The sequence below is a fragment of the Tachypleus tridentatus genome, chromosome 1 (assembly GCF_004210375.1).
Source record: "Tachypleus tridentatus isolate NWPU-2018 chromosome 1, ASM421037v1, whole genome shotgun sequence".
Lineage (NCBI taxonomy): Eukaryota > Metazoa > Arthropoda > Merostomata > Xiphosura > Limulidae > Tachypleus > Tachypleus tridentatus.
Window position 1 is genome coordinate 42,312,629 of NC_134825.1, and position 20,566 is coordinate 42,333,194.

Sequence of the window (20,566 nt, forward strand, 5' to 3'; positions counted from 1 at the left end):
TAAGTAAATTAGAGTTCTGTCTGCAATATAAAAGATTATTCCATTTTTATAGTGACAAGTTACTTCTACAAGTGTGTCTCTTGAGATAGACATTTGGCACGAATAACTGACTTTGTGTTTTTGTGCTCCGCAGGTATACTCATTTCTTTAAAGTTTCTTTAATAGTATTTGTTAGAATGTTTCACATATATAATTTTTAATTTTGATTATTGTACTTTCACTATAAAGGTTGTTTTACATTAGTTAAATATACGTATTTAAAACTAGCCCAAGTCTTCCAAAATGGCTGAACCTTGTGATATATTATTGAGATTATGGCAGAAAATACCATTAACAGCAAGAATAGCCCACTGATGAAGCATGAATTTTTATCTCTACAAATAAGAACGTAAGAAAAGTATATTTAAGTGGTTATAACCATCACTAAGGCCCAGTTAAAGTTTGGTTTATGTGGATAGTTTGCTCTGATTAGAAGTTAATAGCAATACTTCATGCAATAAATGCCTGGTAGCAAAAAAGTAAAGTACTTGAAAGACTGAGAGCAAAAGTTATTTTAAATTTATGAAAAATCTTTGCATTATGAGTTACTTTGATAGAGATGCGAAGCTATTAATTATGTTTTCTGTTACAAGTTGCAGAAAGGATCATCTGTCATCCATAGTAGAGTTTAAATACTATTATTTTGATTTTTGGATATCTTTCTCTTAATTCAGTAAGGTATTTATAATGTACAGTTACATGTAGTAGATTGAGTAGTACTTTAAAAAATGAGTTTCTTGTGCTGTATTAAAACCTGAGATAACAGTCTTAGAAATGCATGTTATTAACAACACAGAAAACTAATTGTGTGTTCCTTAACACACCAAATATAATAAACCTTTAGAGACTTGTGTGCACAGCTTATCATTATCAATATCTCAACAAATGGTATATGTTGAAAAAGTTTTTTTATTATTGGCCAAATAATTTTCACTGATGTTATTTACTTCAGATACCTATGAAAAACTCTTAGGAATTTTACTAAAGACATGTAAAACACATGAAATAAAAATAGCAGTTACAGTACAACTGTTACAGACAAAATGGTTTATTCTCCATTAATAAATTCTGTTAATGATGTACATCTATAGGAATAAAAAATACTCACTTACCTGAGGATGACAAATAATCACATTCTTTAGCTTAGCATCTTCCATCCACATGGAACAGGGTGGTAAGACTCTTATCTTAAATGTGTGAGCTCTAAACAACATTCAACTGCTTTTTAGTTATAATGGTTATATAACTATTCTATATATGAATAGCTAAAAGCCATTTAAACAATAAAAGTAGTTAAACATGCAATACCTATTAGATTCATTACCAGCTAAAGGTATTATACTCTAGGTTTCTTCTTTTTTTGTTCTGGTCTTCAGAGATCACATGGGGATGAAAATATTTGCACTAGTTTATTGACCAGGACTATCAACTCTCAAGTTCAAGTTACTAAAAGTTTCATAAGAATTAGCCCAGGGCTACTGTGCAAGAAATCTGTACATGTGTGTAAAATTCAACACTGTATTCAATTACTAAAAGTTACAAAGATGGTATCTGTTATATTTTCTTTGAACTGTATTACCAATGAAAAAAAACCAACAACAACAAAAGATTGATATCAACAACAAACTAATCCATTGCTAGTCTGTTATATAAATAAATGCATCTCAATTACTAACACAAACTGAGATCTCCAAGTACTTAGTTTTATACTTATAATACCATTTATGTGTTTAATTTTGTGTAATTAGAATAGCTATTTTGAATGATACTACATGATGTAGTTGTGGTTGGGTAAAATGACTTACAGCTTTGCAGCCATTTTCCTAGGTATGACTGAAAAAAAGTTAGATTTTCTAAGTGTTTTGTCCCTGTCTGTCAGTTTTGATTTTGTCATATATGTAGACTGGATAACCTGTTCAGATATCTTATTTTTATATATTCTTAATTAAGATGTACTACTTTAAACACATCAGAAATACCAACGAGAAGACTGATTAACTTGCCCATACATTTTCCACCTGAGTCGCATATAATCTTTAGTTTTGCAATAATGCGTAAGGTGTCACTATCATGAAAATAAAAATATATTTATTATATGTTAATGATAATTTAGTCTTTATAGTGAAAAAGAAAAGAACAGCTGGGTTAGCACATTTCTTCTGGTTATTAGCCTCGTACATCAATGAGTCAAATGTGTTGAATGATATGCTTGATGTACGTGGATGTACATCTTATTTCTACATACACTTACTTGTTAAAGTTATTATACAGTCTTCTACAGTTCTACATATATTTCTGACAATTAACAAAATTATTTAAACCATATTATTACACTGACACCTTAAATTAAAACCACACAATCTAATGATAGTTATAAAATATAAACAATTAAAATCACACTTTTCAGAGGTAAAATACAAAAGAATAAAATCTTTTTTAAAAATTTCACAAACAAAAATATAGTAAAAATATATATATATATAATTTATATTTGACTAATAATAAATGTGATTTACTACACTAATCTGTAAAACTTTCCATGAAAAATCTATTACTTTGTATATACGTGTGTTTTGTAGTAAAGCCACATCTAGCTATCTGCTGTATCCACCAAGACAACTGAACCCCTGATTTTAGCACTGTAACTCCACAGACTTGGTTCAATCCCATCATGAAACATTTTGTGCATGATAAAAGCCATTTTACTTTTTAAGTTTCAATCAAAGAGTCTGAATCATATCTCAGACCCAATAATCAAAGGTTCTGCAATATCACATTTCATAGATCTGTGTTGTATAACTATGGTAATATGGCATATTTGGAGTAATAGTAAAGGTAATACATGATAATAAATATAATGGGTTTTGTAGGTTTCAAAGGTTTTTTAAAAACTGTTGATTTGAGCAGTACCAGTTCTCATCAACCCAGAAAAGTCAGTATTAAAGAATAAAGTCCTTCATTTTGAAATGACTTTATATAACAGAACATTTAAAGAAAATGAGGAATTGTTGGCTCACCTAGTCTGTTCCACCCACCTAACTATTAAAAGAAACCATCAAATTCAGCCATTATTATTCACATATTTACCATGCCTTCTCTTAAACTCTCTTAAATTTATAGAGTCCACTGCACCTGAAGGCATCACATTCCTAAGACCAATTATCCTGTCTGCTAAAATAAAGTTGAATTAAAATAAATATTTCTACCATGTCAAAATGTATATTTGTGTTCTCTAGTCCTACCATTGAGTGCAGAAAAAAAAGTTTCAACAATATCACGTCCCTTTGCGATCTTAAACATCTCAATAAGATCCATTTAACTTTTCTTTTCTCAAGAGAAATTTTCAAAGGTCCTAACATATCCACATATGACAACTTTTCCATCCCAGGTAACATAGTAGTCTAACACTGAACCCTCTTTGAAAAATTCAATATCCTTCCTATGGTAAGGTGCCCAAGATTAAACACAATATTTCATACATGGCCTAAACAGTGACCTATACAATGATACGATAACCTCTTTAGACGTGCTTTCAATACTCCTGTAAATACAAACAAAAATCTTATATACCCTACCACTGGCAACAGTACACTGCTTGAATGCTTGATAATCTGATCCACCAAACATTGAGATCCTTAATTTTCAAAACACCGTCAAAGTTATTCTTATAAAAATTATATTTATGATTCAAATTATGATAACCCATAAGCATGACCTTGCATTTATTATAACAAACTTCATCTCCTATTTATTCATTCAAGTTACTAAATGACATAAATCTTTCTGTAATGCAAAAGCATCCTCCTTACAGCTAGCAACACCCAAGAACTTAATATCATCAGCAAGTTTAAGTAACTTATTGACCATTCCTTCATCTATGTCTTTGATGTAAATCAAAATGAGTAAAAGTCCTAACAATGTGTGCTAAGATACCCCACTTATGACACTAGTCTTCCTGATCCACACCCTTATCATCATCTACGTAAACAGTAACCTCTTCAAAGAATCTCAAAAGATTAGTAAGGCAAGTTCTCCTCCTAATGAAGCCACATTGACTATCCAATAAACGTTTAAATGACTCTGCAAAGAAATTTTTTTATCAGACTTATAAAACAGTTACCTCCACTGAAATGATACTAAAAGACTTGTAGTTACATGGAAACTTTTTATCACACTGAGTAAACAATTAAAAGACTAAAATGTTTTAAGAGAATATATTTTGCAAGAAACTACTTAGTATTGCCAATGCACATTACATCAACAGTTTCAAGTAAAAAACAACAGTACTTCACTAGTTTCATTAAATCAAGGAGTTAAGAGGACCAAGTAGTAACTTTTGTGTACAATAAATCAACAGTTTCATACAAATGTTGAAGTAACTGTCTGCCAATATACTGCTACAAAAAACTAGAAGAATCAGATTGTAGTATTATAAATATGAATAAAAAACAAACTGTTGTATGTTAAAATATTGAAGAGATTCCAAAAGTAAGTGTAACAGCATACCTGCAACAAAACAGATTGTAGTAGTGTAAAAAACGAGGAATTAAAAAATTGACTTTTGTACCTAAATTTCAAACAAGTCTTGAGGAAAACAACTGATGCTATAAAATAAAAGTTTTCAAAGAATTAACCACACAATGATACATTAACAATAAACAAGTTAATGTTTTATAACACAATAAAATATACTCTTTTCTATTACTCACTTTGGATCAAGAGTTTCAAGAAACAGATTATGGAGTAATTCTCGCTCTTGTTCGTTGGGTGCAGAACGTAACAGACTCTGGTGTGACCATTTTTGTCTGTGGATCTTATTAGCTGGACATTTGTAAACTTATGTTACTATGTAGATCAGATATAAGAAGTAAAACTACAATAAAGTTGTTAAAAATAAATATATAAAAATACTCAACAAGATAAAATAATTAACATTGTCATATACATTAAATCTGTGTTACAGGTGTTATTTTGCTGTTATTGCTACTAAAAATATTTAATTTGATTATTCTAGAAAAACAAAGTAGCCAAACAATACTACTGAATGTTTCTCAAGCATCTTAGATGTATATATATATATATATAATTTCAAATTATGTTGTGATTGAGAATGTTAATATGGCTAAACAATTATATATTTTGAATGGAAAAATGAAATCTGTGAATGAAACACTTTAAAAATAAATACAACAGTATAATCAGAGTGGATTGAAGAAATTTGTCTCAATTTGAGAACAACAACAACGTCACAAAAAATTAAAAATTTTATGTTAGGGTTAGGAAAAAGATTAAAAAGATAAAAACTTAAGTACACTTACATCACATATTTCTATTGGTAATAGTAATAAAAATTCTGCAATACGTTTAGAGTAGAACCTAATTTCATTTTAATGATCTATGTTAATCTTTTAATATATGGGTCCTGCTTCTTCTTAATACCTCCAACAACTTTAAAGTAAGTTATTGTTACAGACTTGCTACATTGTTTAAACACTTAAAGATCATTTTGTAGTCATTAATTACCTTTGATGACAATATTATTAAGAAATTATTACTGAGCCATGTACTACAAACATTTTGTATGTATCTGTAAGTAAAATGTCCTTAATCTGTATATAGGTTTAAGTGCATTTGAAATAATCTCTAGTTAAAACAATTCTCTAGTTTAGTGAATCACAGAACACAAATACCTATAAAACACTTATGTACAACAAAGATATCTATTTCTGTTGGGTTGAACTGATCACAATTTCCAACAAAATAAGAAAACTATTTTTTGGTGGTGATGTATCATTTTATGCTATTGTGCAAATAAAAAGCATAACTGCATATGATATTACTCATATAATATCTATAATAAATTAAATTGTTAAAATTGAACTTAGAAGTGAAAATATTGAGTATATAAACATTTTCTTGTATAATCTATTTAAAACATTTTATGATAAAAATTAATAATAAAAAAATGCACTCATACATTATACTATTCCAATGTCTAAAAAAAGTAAAAACAAAACTGTGATCCATTTTTTTCTCTGGAAAAAAATGACAAGTTTCACATATAAAGTATGAAGACAATATGAAGAACATGATGATCAAATTAACTCCTAAGCTTTGAATGTGAATATTGTTTCATCAATCTTTGCTTGAAGTGTAAAAGTATGCATGTTTCGTGACCACTATTTATAGATGAATAGTAGAGTATTTTCAATGAATATAAACAGTAAAATAATAAAACAAAGATTCTTATCATGTGCATTTGAAAACATCTTTACCTTTTAGTCACATGCTAATATCATGTTTGTTATGATCTGTAATACACAATACTATTTAACAATCTATTTACCTTACAAATGTACATTTTTATGATTTATACATTCATGTTTCATGTCTTCGTCATGATCTCATTAACTGACAATATATTTGTTAAAAGTTACAGGCATGTGATCTGTAATGAAGGAAAATACTCAATAAAAACATTTCACCTTCTCCTTGTCTAAATATTGCTTCTTCTTGTGGTGAATCTGGTATCAAAGGATTTACAAAGGCTGACCTATAAAATAAATATTTAGTAGTAAACTTTTAATAAATAAAGGAATATAATGTGAAAACAAACACTACAATGTTTCTTTTCTATTAAAATGATTGTTAATTACTTATAGCCATTTATTGTAAAACTATTGAAAGACCAGAAATCCCATTAATCAAATCTTATCATAGTTCATGACATTTTTTTTGTTTCAGCACAAATCATTTCACATAAGCCGTCACACAATGATAATCTTTGTTTAAAAATATATTGATGCAATACAGTGAGATAACAAACAGTAATTAATACAATAACAAAATAATTAGTTCCTTTAATGTTCAATGATATAAAAAGGAGTACTCCAACAATGATACACTAGCTGAACAGACACTTCAAAAGGACTTGAATAAAAGCTATTAGCTAAAACAATAACAATTACAGGTCCTTCTAAGCCCATTTAAATAATGCTTCATGTCATGTACCAAAACACCTATGACAACATACACTAACAAAAACGAAGATAGCAGGTGGATAACAACACTTAATTGTGTGCTATTTCAATAGGAATTAGTCATCAAGTATCAATACCAGCAGAAATATGTAAAATATACAAATCTACTGAAACTAAGTAAACCATAAAAGTATGCAGTCACAGGACAGGTACTTCAACCAGGCTAATCCTGCTGGATCAAGGATGCCACATGAAATAACCTTTACATATCTTTAAAAAGTTTTTAACTTTAATACTAGAAGCCAGATAACAGAATCATGGAGTCAAGGAATAAACATTTTCACAACATAGTGAAGTATAAACTGTAACAGTACTGGGAGAAACAGGAAACAAAACAGGACTGGCACGTCCACTCAAAAGAAATGTGAAAATATACCATCACAACTATCATTACCACAGAACTGTAAAATCTAAGATAGTTATATTTTTGGTAGAGTATGTATTAAGCTTAATTACATTTAAATGGATTTGTTGAATATTTTAAGGATTCAGTACACTAAGCTTTGTACTTTAAGTCAAAACATTACATCAATCTTGCATTTTGTACTCATCACTGGATAGTTAACACAGATTGAAATTGCATTTTTCCATTAATGTGAATTAAACATTATAAAACTAAGATACAGTAAGTCAACAGAAACATCAATAAGCAGTAGAACAAAAGTTTAATTTTTAAGATGTGTACTCAGATACTTCAATTTCTTAGAAGTCAGATCTTTAGCCTCTAATAGGTTTTACAGTTTCAAGGCTTTTCAATATTTAAGAACAGATTTAACCATTAACCCTTTTGCAACAGGTCATGATATCATATTTGTTGACTTTCATTGAACTACTATTTTATGAATGTAAGTTAACAAGTTTGGAATCTAACTGTTGATTGTAACTCAAACTTTAATATTATATATCAGTTACCTTATTACTTGAAAAGTAAATATTAAAAGAACACATCTAAACATAGTTTTAGTGAACCACATAGTATGTTGAATGCAGCACTGGTTAAAATTAGATGTTTATGATGTCAAAATACTAAGTATAGATTTATACAAATTAAGATCTCAAATTTCTGAAGTATGTTTCATCATTTCAAATGCTTCAAGGATCAAGCAAGTACATACAGTAAGAAGTGTGATGTGTATTCACAGAAGTATAAAAACTGATTATATAACAGTGGTTGCCTAAAAAGAGAAACATATTGAGAAAAGTTCCTGTTTATGCTAACTACAAAAAAATGCTATCAAGGTCATGAGAAGGGTTATCAAAGCCTCATTAGAGAAATGGAACTTAGATCATTATTTATAGACTGGCACCCTCACAGCATTGGAGAAGTTACAGCGAATGTTTACATTATCATGCACAAAACTTCCAAGAAAGGAAGTAAGTCAGAACTTTTATGTAGTATCCATTTCGAAAGTGTGTATATGAACAGAAATAACAAAGCTACTAATTTACTAACTATTTGGTTTTGGTTCTGGTTTTGATAATTGCAAAATGATCAAGGTAAAATAACCAATTAAGTATCAAATCTACTTGAGGTACATTGTGTATACTATTCAGAAAATCATAATACCAGAAAATGTTTGTATAAAAACTTGTGTTTGAGACCCAAAAGTCAGTTCTCCCCAAACTGAAGTTAATTCTTAGAAACTCTCAATTAATTCTCATAAAGTCGCAGCTATGCCAGCTGAATCTTTGAAGTTGAAAGAAGACTCATGACCATTTTAATGATAAGCATACAAAATGTTTCTCACTTAAGCTCTCGTAAGGAACACATTGCTATTATTCCTAGCATTTGATAACACAGTTAAATTACAGTTCAGTTGATAGAGTAATGATTTAATAATGTTATGGGGAGTATATTTAAAGAAAGTTTTTCTCACTATGCTGTAAGCTTTGTTAGTTTAACCAAAATATTCAAAGTTGTTCTACCAAATTGTGTGTAACAAAATATTCTGGAACACATATTAGAAGTGTTTTATTGTGCAAAACTTAGTCTCAGAGTAATTATTCTTTACTTTAACTGTAAATTCCTTGAATTGGTGTTTGTGTGCTCTATTCCTCAAATAATACAAATAAAAGCGTGACTGGTAGAATTAGTTGAAACTAACAACTAGATCACCTGGCCTGCCTGCTACATTATCAGTATTAACAAGCTAGAATATAAAATGAGAACCTAATATCTTTTATTTTGCTGAGATATGGCTTATGCACAGAATCAAACACAGTGGCTCTGTTCACCTCTTTCCATTTTTTGAAAAGAACCCTTATATACACTTTCTTCAACATATGACATGTGAATAACAAATATACAGCTTAGAATGTCCCTCTAGTGATTTTTCAGCCATTTTAATCTGTGAAAAAGCTATCAAATTTTTTGGTGTCAAGATTTCATGGAGGTAGGTTGTATCTTTTGTCTGCTATAAATTTCATATTTTTTAGACATACTTGTGTAAAAATATTTTACATATTTTTATTTCTGATTTCTCCAAGCCCATTCCCTTGGCTGTGGTTTCACTAGATAGTAGATAGGGACAGTGGGAATCACGTTAATCCATTCATGCGCGTCACTAATTATAATACATCAAATTAAATAATACAGATTAGTTACCAAGCTTAATAAGTTTTTGTGGAATTCTTTGGTTCAAGCATAGTTATTTATGATTTTTAGGTTATTCAACTGTATACATAAAACTAAAAAAATTTTGTTTGATATCCTCTATGTGCAAAATTTTAAAAGGCTTAGCAATGTATGTCCATCAGCAACTGAGCTCAAAGGTCATACCTAGAAGAGATAATTGTTTGCTTTACTTCTTTATTTATTGTTCTATATTTTGAGAAAAATAAATTTCATAATTTATTTCTAAATAGTAATAATACATAATGTTTAATAATTGAAATGTGACTGTATATTACAAAATTATAGTGCACTAAAACACAGCCAAAACAGGGTCAGAGGCATTTTGTAAAGACTACAGATCAGTTTTATATTACTGGATACAGTAATATGATGAGTGTAAGTGCAACATGTTAATGCAAGTTATGTAATGTTAGCTAGGCACAACTGGAAGGTCAATATAATAAAAGATAATAAATATATAGCGTTATAAGACTTACGCTACTTAGACTAAACATGGTAATATAATATATAATAACATAGAGTCATTCTAAAACAGAAAAACAAAATAAAACAATTTGTATTTATTTCTGAAGTTTTTATGATGTTTACAAGATCAGTCAATTGATAGATCTCACATATTTAAAGCACAGAAAATAACAAACTATAAAGTCTTACTGGAAACAAACATTTGAAATGTATTTAGGAGGTTGTAGAGATTATACATATATTATTTGAGATTTTTGAGACAAAAAATAGTTTTTTTTAATCATAACATGAAATCATTTTGTGCTCAGACTAGTGACAAAACATAATCGATATTTTCACAAAAAAATCTTTTGTGTAACAGTTCATCAAAAAATAATATTTTTTTGTCTACATAAAAACTTGTAATCTTTACTAAAAGCCTACTGTATCACAATTTATAGTGTAAATATTTACTCAGTTATACTGAGCCCATTGCAAAAATGTTAAAATGAGCAAATCATTAATTTAAAAAAGATTAAAGTTCATTAGTTTTAGTTATGTATGCACATTTCACATTTTTCCTTGTAATTGGGTTTACATGTTCCTCATAAAAGAAATTTCTCTATGTCAACTGAAAAAGATCTCTCTTAAACACTACCCTATTAAATTAAGAAAATGTTAACATGAAATGTGTATAACACACAAGTATTTGAGAAAAATTTTAAAATGAATATTTGTGTAGAACCTACAAATGGAAATTTTGACACTGACATAATTATAACACTGACATAATTATAACAAGTAAAATATGTTTTTACCAAGATAAGTAGGGATTAATATATACTTAATCTAACTAGTTATAGTAATATAAAAAGTTTTAATGCCACAAAAAGCATTGCAAAAAAGGAAGTTGAAAATACAAAAACTGAGTTACTTAAAAATAAAAAAATCATCTTTACTTTGGCTCATACTAACATAATTAGTGATTTTTTTTTATTACAGTGGTCTATTTCCTTGTATTAGCTATATTTTTGTGCACTAGCAATACCATGCATGTACCCAAATAAGTTTTATATCTTATCAGGTTCTCTAACAACCTACCCTCAAATCTAATTAGATGCCCATCTAATTTGGATGGAAATAACTTTAACAATGTTATGAAAAAAAAAAGGAATCTTGGTGCAATAGTCGATTAGTCTCTAAAGACATTTGAGCAATGTGCTTTTGTTAGTGGTAGGGCCAATATTATTTTAGGTTGTATCTACAAAAATATTCAGCACAAATTTAAAAAGGTTATAATTTCATTGTACACATCACTTTTTAGGCCATATTTAAAGTATTCTGTTCAGTTATTAGCTTCTTTCCTTAGAAAGTACATTGAATTGTTGGAAAGGATTCAGAGAAGGGTAACTAGAGTGGTGTCTGGGATGGAGAGGTTATCATACGAGGAGAGGCTGAAATATCTCAAACCATTTTCTCTTAAAAAAAGAAGAATTGGTGATGACCAGATTGAGATTTTTAAGATTATAGAGGAAATTGATAGCACTGATGCATCAATTTTTCTGGCAGGGTAGAAGTCATTTTCAGCTGAGACAGTTTTATTTTTCTAACACAGTTGTTGGCTTTTGGAATGGATTGCCTTCAGATGTTGTAGAGACAGTGAATTTAAATGAGTTTAAGAAATAGCTTGATAAGTATATGAATTGTAAGGGATGGTTTAAAAGTTCAGTTTTGAATGTGGAACAGCCGAGATTGACCAATAGGTCCCAAGTTTTCTAAAAATGTTATGTTAGAACTGTCAACTTCTAAAAGGTCTAAAAAATTAATTTAAGCAAATTTTATTAGCCTTAAAGTTCATGCACATGACTACACTTTATCACCTTTACAATATTTATATTATCTTTAAGTAACAGTTAACTTTTGACAGATGCAAGGACAACCTTGAAACAACAAATAACTCTTTTCATACATAACACTAACCAACTAAATATTTACTGAATGTAATTTAAAAACTGTTAGCTTTAAGATGTTGCAAAAGATAAGTGCTCTATGTTAAGCTTTAAAAATTATTTTTTTATGTATTAATTTTCAACTACTTCATGTCAGCACAGAATATATTGTGCAAAATAATATGACTTTAATTATGATACACACTCAAGCAAATGTACTTACCCTTGGTTATCTGGATACCTGGCAACCATCACAAAGTAAGCATGTAAGAACTTTCTCCACTCTTCAGATTCCTTCTGCAACCAACAAGTATTTACAATATAAATTTCTACACTGAATATTTCAAGTAGACATATAACATTTTTATGCTCAAACCATTACTGGTACCTAAAAGAAGGTCAAATTCTTATTATTATTTGAATTTTACTGTGGAACCAAATGAAATGTCATGCAACAACTTGTACACCATTCACTTTACATACATAATTGATAAAAGTTCATGTTACAACTTTTTTTCAATGTTCAAAAAACAACAACAGAAAAAGAAAATATTTATATGTTGTCCACAGGTCATCTTCAATCAAAGAAAAAATATGTATAAAAAATTTTTCACACCACATGTATTCACTGGTACCACAATAAAAAAATTAAAACAGCAAGATATAACCTGTATATTAAATCACTTATAGTTAACTTAGGTAATTAGAAAATCTATGAATCTGTGTTTAGTAAACTCATTGAATAAAAATGTTGTTTCTTAAGACCATATAAAAGCTGCTTAATAACAAAAAATATGATTTTATGTCAATAAAATCTGAAAACATATGCTGCCAAATTAGGTTTATAATCTAAAATAGCAGAAAATTTATAATTATATAAACAAATACAAATACATATCATTCAGCTCATAAATAATTTAGACAGTAACATTTATGAAATCAAAATATTGTAGTGATTAGTCAGATCATACGTTGAAGGCTAAAAGTAACAGACTAAGCTTTCAAGGTAGAGTCTGCACATTCTTGTTGAGTTCTGGTTTTTACGTTAGATTGCAATGGTTTACAATTTGAATTGAATAGAATTGAGTATTGCCTTTCTTATAACTCTGCACGATAAGGCTGTCAAACATGTCGGAAATGATGAATGCTTTCTTTACAATGACATTTGATATGACAAAGAAAAAAATTATACCATTCTTATAGTTAATGGTAAACAGTTCTATAACAAAAATGAAAAAAGAAAATTAAGAAAATACCTAATAGAAATTATCCAAAGTTACAACTTAAGTATATCTTTAAAATATAAAATATGTGAATGGCCATATTTTCCTTTAACCCTTAAACAGCAGGAACATTGTAGGTAGCAGCATCAATTGATGATGGCTGCCATTTAAGGGTTAACAATAAAAGTGACTTATGCACAAATATGCCACTGTATATATCTACACAGGAAAACTTAAGTATACTGGTTCCACTGTCAGGATGCTTTAACAGAAAAACAAATAATAATGAAGATTAAAAACTACTGTTTTTAAATTGTTTTTGGCAGGATGGAAGTCTTCTTCAGCTAAGACAGTTTTATTTTTTTAACAGGATGGTTGTGGTAGGCCTTTGGAAGGGGTTGCCTTCAAATGCTATTGAGACAGTAAAGTTAAACAAGTTTAGGAAGAAGCCCGATAAATATATATCAAGTACACGGATTTTCAGAAAGCATTTAACAAGGTGCCACATAAAATGCTTGTAAAAAAATGTCTCTATAGGTGTGAAGGATGAGTTAGCAAATTGGATAGGAGTGGGTAGAAAAACGTTTTATAATTAGAAAGCATTGATTGATTGATTTAGTGTTTTATGGCACAAAGCAGCGAGACTATCTGCGCCAGACATTCGGTAAAAATGTAAAAAAAAATAAATAAATAAATAAATGTAGTAATAGACATAAATGGAAATGAAGGTAAAACAAAAAAGTATAAAACCAATGTTGACACCTAGTCTACAATGTTAAGATAGAAGGCAGAGTATAAGAAGTTGTAAGGTATTTACTCTAGCAAAAAGGTAATGATCATAACCCGCCAGGAAGACTAACAGGTAAGTTCAAGAACCACCGTCAGTTACCTGAAGTTGGTCTTTCCAGTCCTGGTTCCGGGTTATGAGTCATAGCAACCAGTATCAAAATGTAAAAGAATAGAAGTTTTAAAAGATACATAGCAAAATTGTAACAATGAGTAGCCAAATGTCCAGTAAAAAGATAAAGTCAAGTAAATGGAGTAAAATTTGTAAAAGTAAATGAAGGTAAAAACAAAACAGCAATTAAAACAGAAAATGGTGTAAAAACCAATGGTGACATCCAGTCTTCAAAGTTGTAAAATATTTACTCTAGCAAAAGGGTAATGATCATAACCCGCCAGGAAGACTAACAGGTAAGTTCAAGAACCACCGTCAATCACCTGAAGTTGGCCTTTCCAGTCCTGGTTCCGGGTTATGTGTCATAGCAGCTATTATCAAAATGTAAAAGAATAAAAGTTTTAAAAGACACTCCGCAAAATCGTAATAATGAGTAGCCAAATGTCCAGTAAAAAGATAAAAGTCAAGTAAATGGAGTAAAATTTGTAAAAGTAATTGAAGATAAAAGCAAAACAGCAATTAAAACAGAAAATGGCGTAAAAAACAATGTTGACATCCAGTCAACAAAGTTGTAAAGAACTACCTGTAGCAGAATGGTAATGATCATAACCCGCCAGGAAGACTAACAGGTAAGTATAAAAACCACCGTCAGTCACCTGAAGTTGGTCTTTCCAGTCCTGGTTTCGGGTTATGAGTCAATATGGCCAGTACTAAAAAGTTAAGTAATAAAAGTGTGAAATGATATGCAGCAAAAGTATAATAACAACTTGCCAGAACAACTAACGAGTAGTTCAAACAGTAGCGTTAGTCACCTGAAGTTGGCCTTTCCAGTCCTGGTGTCAAGTTATTTAATGTTCTGGCCATTGTCCAATGTCAAATTGAAGGAGAGAGATTAAAACTGTAAAAAAGGAACCACAATTAAAAAGGTGTAATGAATAAATATGCAACACTTAAATGAGATTAAAAAGATTAATGGCCATTAAAAACATTATCAAGGTGGACAGAGTCACCATCACCAATAACTCTGTCCAATGTTACAGACTGACCCTGGGAAAAAATATGTTTAAAGTATTGCCGTCGTTGAGAATTGTAACGATGGCAAGAAAGTAAAACATGGCTGATAGTGATTTGAGTGTTACACAAACTACACATTGGTGCATCAGTTCCAGATAAAAGAAAATGATGAGTTAAAAAACTGTGACCAATGCGTAGCCTAATGAGAACAACTTCCTCCTTCTGAACTTTACGGAAGCTAGATGGCCAAAGTCCAATTTTGGGTTTGATTTGAAAAAGTTTGTTGTCACATTGCTCACTCCAAATGGACTGCCGGCTGGTACGGAGCCGAGCCTTGAAGACAACACCATAGTCCGTGTACGGAATAGGCATAGGAGTGATGGTGCTGAAGCAGACATATTTAGCTGCCATGTCTGCAAGCTCGTTCCCGCGAATACCAACATGGCCTGGTATCCAGAAAACTGGATTGAAGTAACTGCTAATGAGAAATGGGCCAGTCGGTTTCGAATATCAGCGAGAATAGGATGTGAGCTAACGTGTAGCGATTCCAAGGCAAGTATAGAACTAAGCGAATCAGTATAAATAGTGCAGTTGGAGTACTGCTAAGCTGCAATATGATCCAGGGCAAGAGATATGGCATACAGTTCAGCAGTGAACACAAAAGCTGTAGAAGGGATTCTGCACGCAACTACTGACCCATAGCAAACCATAGCAGAGCCCACTGGATTACCTGATTTGGAACCATCTGTATAAATGGGACCTGAATTATTGTTTGAAAGATATTCATTGAATAAAAGACGGTACTTCCAATCTGGAGTATCTGTCTTTTTAGGTGACTGAATGAAAGGTCACATTTGGGGGCTGTAATAAGCCATGGTGGGATGGGCCAACCTGTGGAATCTGCAATGTTATCCAAGGACAGACCCAATTCATCCAATTGCCGGATGCGAAGGCCAAACGGAGCAATGACAGATCGTCTGTTCTGAAAAAGTACTGTCCACCGAGGAAGGAAAACACATTTCCAGGTGGGATGCTTTGGTAAGGAATGAAGTTTCGAAGTATATTGTAAAGATAGTTGCAAACGGCGAAGGTGTAGAGAAGGTTCATGAGATTCAATGTATGTACTTTAAACTGGAGAGGTACAGAAAGCCCCAGTGCAGAGTTGAAGTCCTTGGTGATGAATGGGGTCCAGCATCTTTAAGGCCGAGGGTCTGGCAGAGCCATAGACCATTGATCCATAATCGAGTTTCGATCTAATAAGAGCACGATATACCTTTAACATTGAACAGCGATCTGCCCCCCAACTGAAAGAAGAGAGAACACGGAGGATGTTCAGTGCTCTTGTGCATTTGACCCAAAGCTGCTTTAAGTGTGTTATAAAGGTCAGTTTACGATCAAAGATAAGCCCCAAGAACTTGGTCTCCGGGACCACTGGCAGCAAAACTTCACCGAAATGAAGTTCAGGATCAGGGTGAATACCCCGTCGATGGCAAAAGTGCATGCATACAGTTTTGGAGAGAGAGAAACTAAAGCCGTTCGCCAGAGTCCACTTCCGTACACAATTGAGGGCAGTTTGTAGTTGCCGCTCAATATATCTCATGTTTGACGACTGACATGAGATGTGAAAGTCATCGACATACAGCCCATTCGTAACAGTGAGAGGGAGTTGTTCAGTGATGGCATTTATCTTTATACTGAAGAGTGTAACACTCAATACACAGCCTTGAGGGACTCCAAGTTCCTGTACAAAAGAACGGTAAAGTGTCGAACCCACACGAACTTGGAATCTCCTGTCCATTAAAAATTTTTTAATAAACATGGGTAGATAGCCACGTAACCCATATGTATGGAGGTCTTGCAAAACGCCATACCTCCATGTTGTGTCGTATGCCTTCTCTATGTCAAAGAATATTGATACAAGATGTTGGCGGTTGAGAAAGGCTTCTCTGATAGATGTTTCAAGACAAATTAGGTGGTCTGTGGTGGAGTGCTGTCGATGGAACCCACACTGGGTGGGCAAGAGGAGGTTGTTTGATTCAAGGAACCAAACAAGACGAGCATTAACCATCTTTTCTAATGTCTTACAGAGACAGCTCGTCAAAGCAATTGGACAGTAGTTTGAAGGAATCTTGGGATCTTTCCCTGGCTTAGAGAAAGGTAAAATAATAGCCTGGCGTCAGGAAAAACATTCTCCTGCCAGATCCGGTTGAAAACAATCAGAAGGACATCAAGAGAAGCAGGAGATAGATGGTGCAGCATGTCATAATGAATATCATCAGGTCCAACAGACTTACTGGCAGACCGATGAAGGGCCATTGTTAGTTAGACCAGGGTAAAGGGACAATTATAGTCAAAGAAACAGTCAGTTCGAAAGGAAAGAGGTGATTGCTCTGCCCAAGTCTTGATGGCCAGGAAGGTGGAGGAACAAGCAGAAGTGCTAGATACCCGCAAAAGCTTTCACCTAGAGTGTTAGCGATGTTCAACATCAGTCACCTCCTGACCATCAGAGAGTAAGATCGAGAGGGGACAGAATTGTAGTGCCCATTAACCTTTCGAATCCTGTCCCATATGATCTTGGAACTGGTGGTAGAAGATATGCTGGTTGTGAACTTAATCCAAGATTCCTTCTGGTTTTGACGTCTTACCCACCTAGCATGTGCACGGGCCCGTTGGAAAGCAACCTGGTTTGAAAGTGTGGGATATCTACGAAAAGTATCCCAGGCCCGCTTTTGAGCCTTCCGTGCTAAGTGGCAAGCAGGATTCCACCACGGACGAGGATATTGTGGAAAACGTGTCGAGGTTTTAGGAATGCACTGAGCAGCTGCATGTGTAATACAGTCAGTTACCGCTGCTACACAGTCGTCTATTGATGGCTGATTTACGATGGCAGGATCAAGTTCTGCGAGAGCAGTGAAAGTGGACCAGTCTGCCTGATCCAGCTTCCACCGGGGCATGCGGGTAGGGTGGCATCGACCACGGCCAGTCTCTCTCAAAAGGATCGGAAAATGATCACTGCCTAGTGGATTACTGTCAATCCTCCATGAAAAATGGGAGAATAATGAAGGGGAGCAAACTGAGAGATCAATAGCGGTAAAGGACTGACTAGGTGCATGAAAGTAAGTGGAAGAACCAGTATTGAAAAGAGAAAGATTGTGATCAGAGAGCATCCGCTCTACAGATCGGCCCCTCCCACCCATCAATAATAGCACTTCCCCAGAGGGGATGATGTCCATTAAAATCCCCTAGGATTAGAAATGAAGATGGCAATTGTTCAACGAGAGCATCAAGATCTGATTGATCATATGTCTCTCCAATGGACAGGTACAGAGAACAAACAGTGATGATATGACCCAAGGAAACACGGATGGCTACAGCCTCCAAGGGTGTGTTGAGTGACAAAGACAGGGTGGGCACGTGTTGATCAACCAACAGTGCCACCCCTCCATGTATTCGACCATCACACAACCTGTCATTTCTGTACAGAGAAAGCTGCCGAATGGAGACAGTATCAGCAGTTTTGAGAAAAGTTTCTTGTAAAGAAAGACAAACAGGATGGTAGGAAGCAATCAGCGTTTTGATATCATCCAGATTAGAACGTAAACCTCGACAGTTCCATTGTATCAAGGTGGCCATTTTTAAGAACAGGTAGGTGAAGTGGCTGGAGAACCCTTCGGTTTATGACCACGTCTTTTTTCTTTACTGTCTTTAGTCGGAGGAGGTCTATCAACCTCCTTGGATCCTGCTCTGGGTCGGGTGGGCAGGTTTTTGTTATTGGAAGGGGAATCCAGTGACTGAGGATGCGAACGAATAATTGTTTTGTCTCTTGTGGTGGGAGAAAAAGATGTATCAGAAGAAATGCCTGTATTTGAAACTGAAGGACGTGGATCTTGAGGTTTGTTGGAAGGTATGGGAGGAACAGAGATGGGTGTGGAAGTTGATTCATCAACCTTTTTAACCACGAAGGTCAAAAGGCTTTTTATTTGTTTTGAAAACGATTCTCTTGGAGGCACAGAGAGATCTGTCTGCACTCCCACTGTAGTTGTGGAATGAAGTGCAGCAGCATATGTCCGAGATGGAGTTGTGGACAGCAATTTCCGAGCCTCAAGATAACTAATGTTATGTGTCGTTTTCAAACGCTGCACCTCTTTTTCCTCCAACCATTTTGGGCAAGAATGAAAGTAAAAGGGGTGAGAACCGTTGCAGTTTACGCAATGTGGGTTCATGTCACAGTCATAGCATCGTGGTCCTTACCTCCACAACGAGCACATGTCAGGGAACCATGACAAGATGTCTTGGAGTGGCTGAATCTCTGACATTGGAAACATCGAAGAGAGTTTGGTATGTATGGCCGAACCCTGCAAATGAGATAACCTGCCTTGATGGTGGCAGGTGCACGTGGTGAAGTAAATGTTAAAACGAGGGTATTTGTTGGCAGTGTAACTCCATGTTACACTGTGGTGATGTAAACATCAAAATCAGGACATTGGTCGACATCATAATTCCATCTTTGCGAGTGGAGATGCGCCTCACTGCAGAAACTCCTTGAGTGGAGAGACCAGCGAGAATATCTGACTCGGGAACGTTCTTCAAATCCCTTTCAACAATAACTCCTCGTGAAGAATTCAAGGTAGCATGGGGTGTAACCTCAATAGGTATATCCCCAATTGCCTTTGAATTCAAGAGGAGTTCACTGTGTTGGGATGTGGATGTTTCAACCAATATGTCACCAGATCGAACTTTCTTTACTGACTTTGGAGAGCCAGCAAGTCCCTCTAGTCCCTTTTGAATAAAAAAAGGGGACATTTGCTCTAAAGGGTTTTCCGAAAGAGAATGTAATATAAGAAAATGAGGTACGTGTGTTACTGATGTTGAAGATTGCTGTTCTGAGTATTCAAGACGTGGTCGCTTACCCATTGACTGTTTTTTTACAATTTTATTTAAATTTTTTAGAGGATCCATAGGAAAAAAAAAATTTCGGTACCCACTGACCCCACCCACCATGGAGCCCTACAAGGGGACACACTACAAAGTCACACAAGGACAATGCAGCAACGCCAGGGTTTCGTGAGCACTATACCCAAACACCAGCATCAGGCACAATGTCCACAACACCCGTTGAGAACTCCCAACACTGGTACTTGGTTGACTCTAGCCCAAGTGGACCAGACGATTGACCCAAGGGGGGCCACCCAAAGGTCGCTCGTCTACAGGAATTCAAGGCCAAAGTGGTGTGTTAGAATTGGACCCCTAAACCACCAGGATCCTCTCCACCCCTTCACGGGTCGCCACGCACGGCAAACACGTGGGTGGATGTTTAGATCCCA

At 33.4% G+C, this 20,566-nt stretch overlaps 1 protein-coding gene across 1 annotated transcript in view; it reads right to left on the reverse strand.

Annotated features, from left to right (window-relative positions):
• Positions 1-20,566, reverse strand: part of LOC143247049 (acyl-coenzyme A thioesterase 9, mitochondrial-like) — a 49,093-nt gene that overhangs the window by 13,271 nt on the left and 15,256 nt on the right. Inside the window, exons 6-9 of the mRNA XM_076494395.1 lie at positions 12,331-12,404; positions 6,525-6,592; positions 4,749-4,860; positions 1,152-1,242 (exon numbers count right to left, since the gene is read on the reverse strand). Coding sequence (XP_076350510.1) covers positions 1,152-1,242; positions 4,749-4,860; positions 6,525-6,592; positions 12,331-12,404 — 345 coding nt within the window. The remainder of the gene's footprint in view (positions 1-1,151; positions 1,243-4,748; positions 4,861-6,524; positions 6,593-12,330; positions 12,405-20,566) is intronic.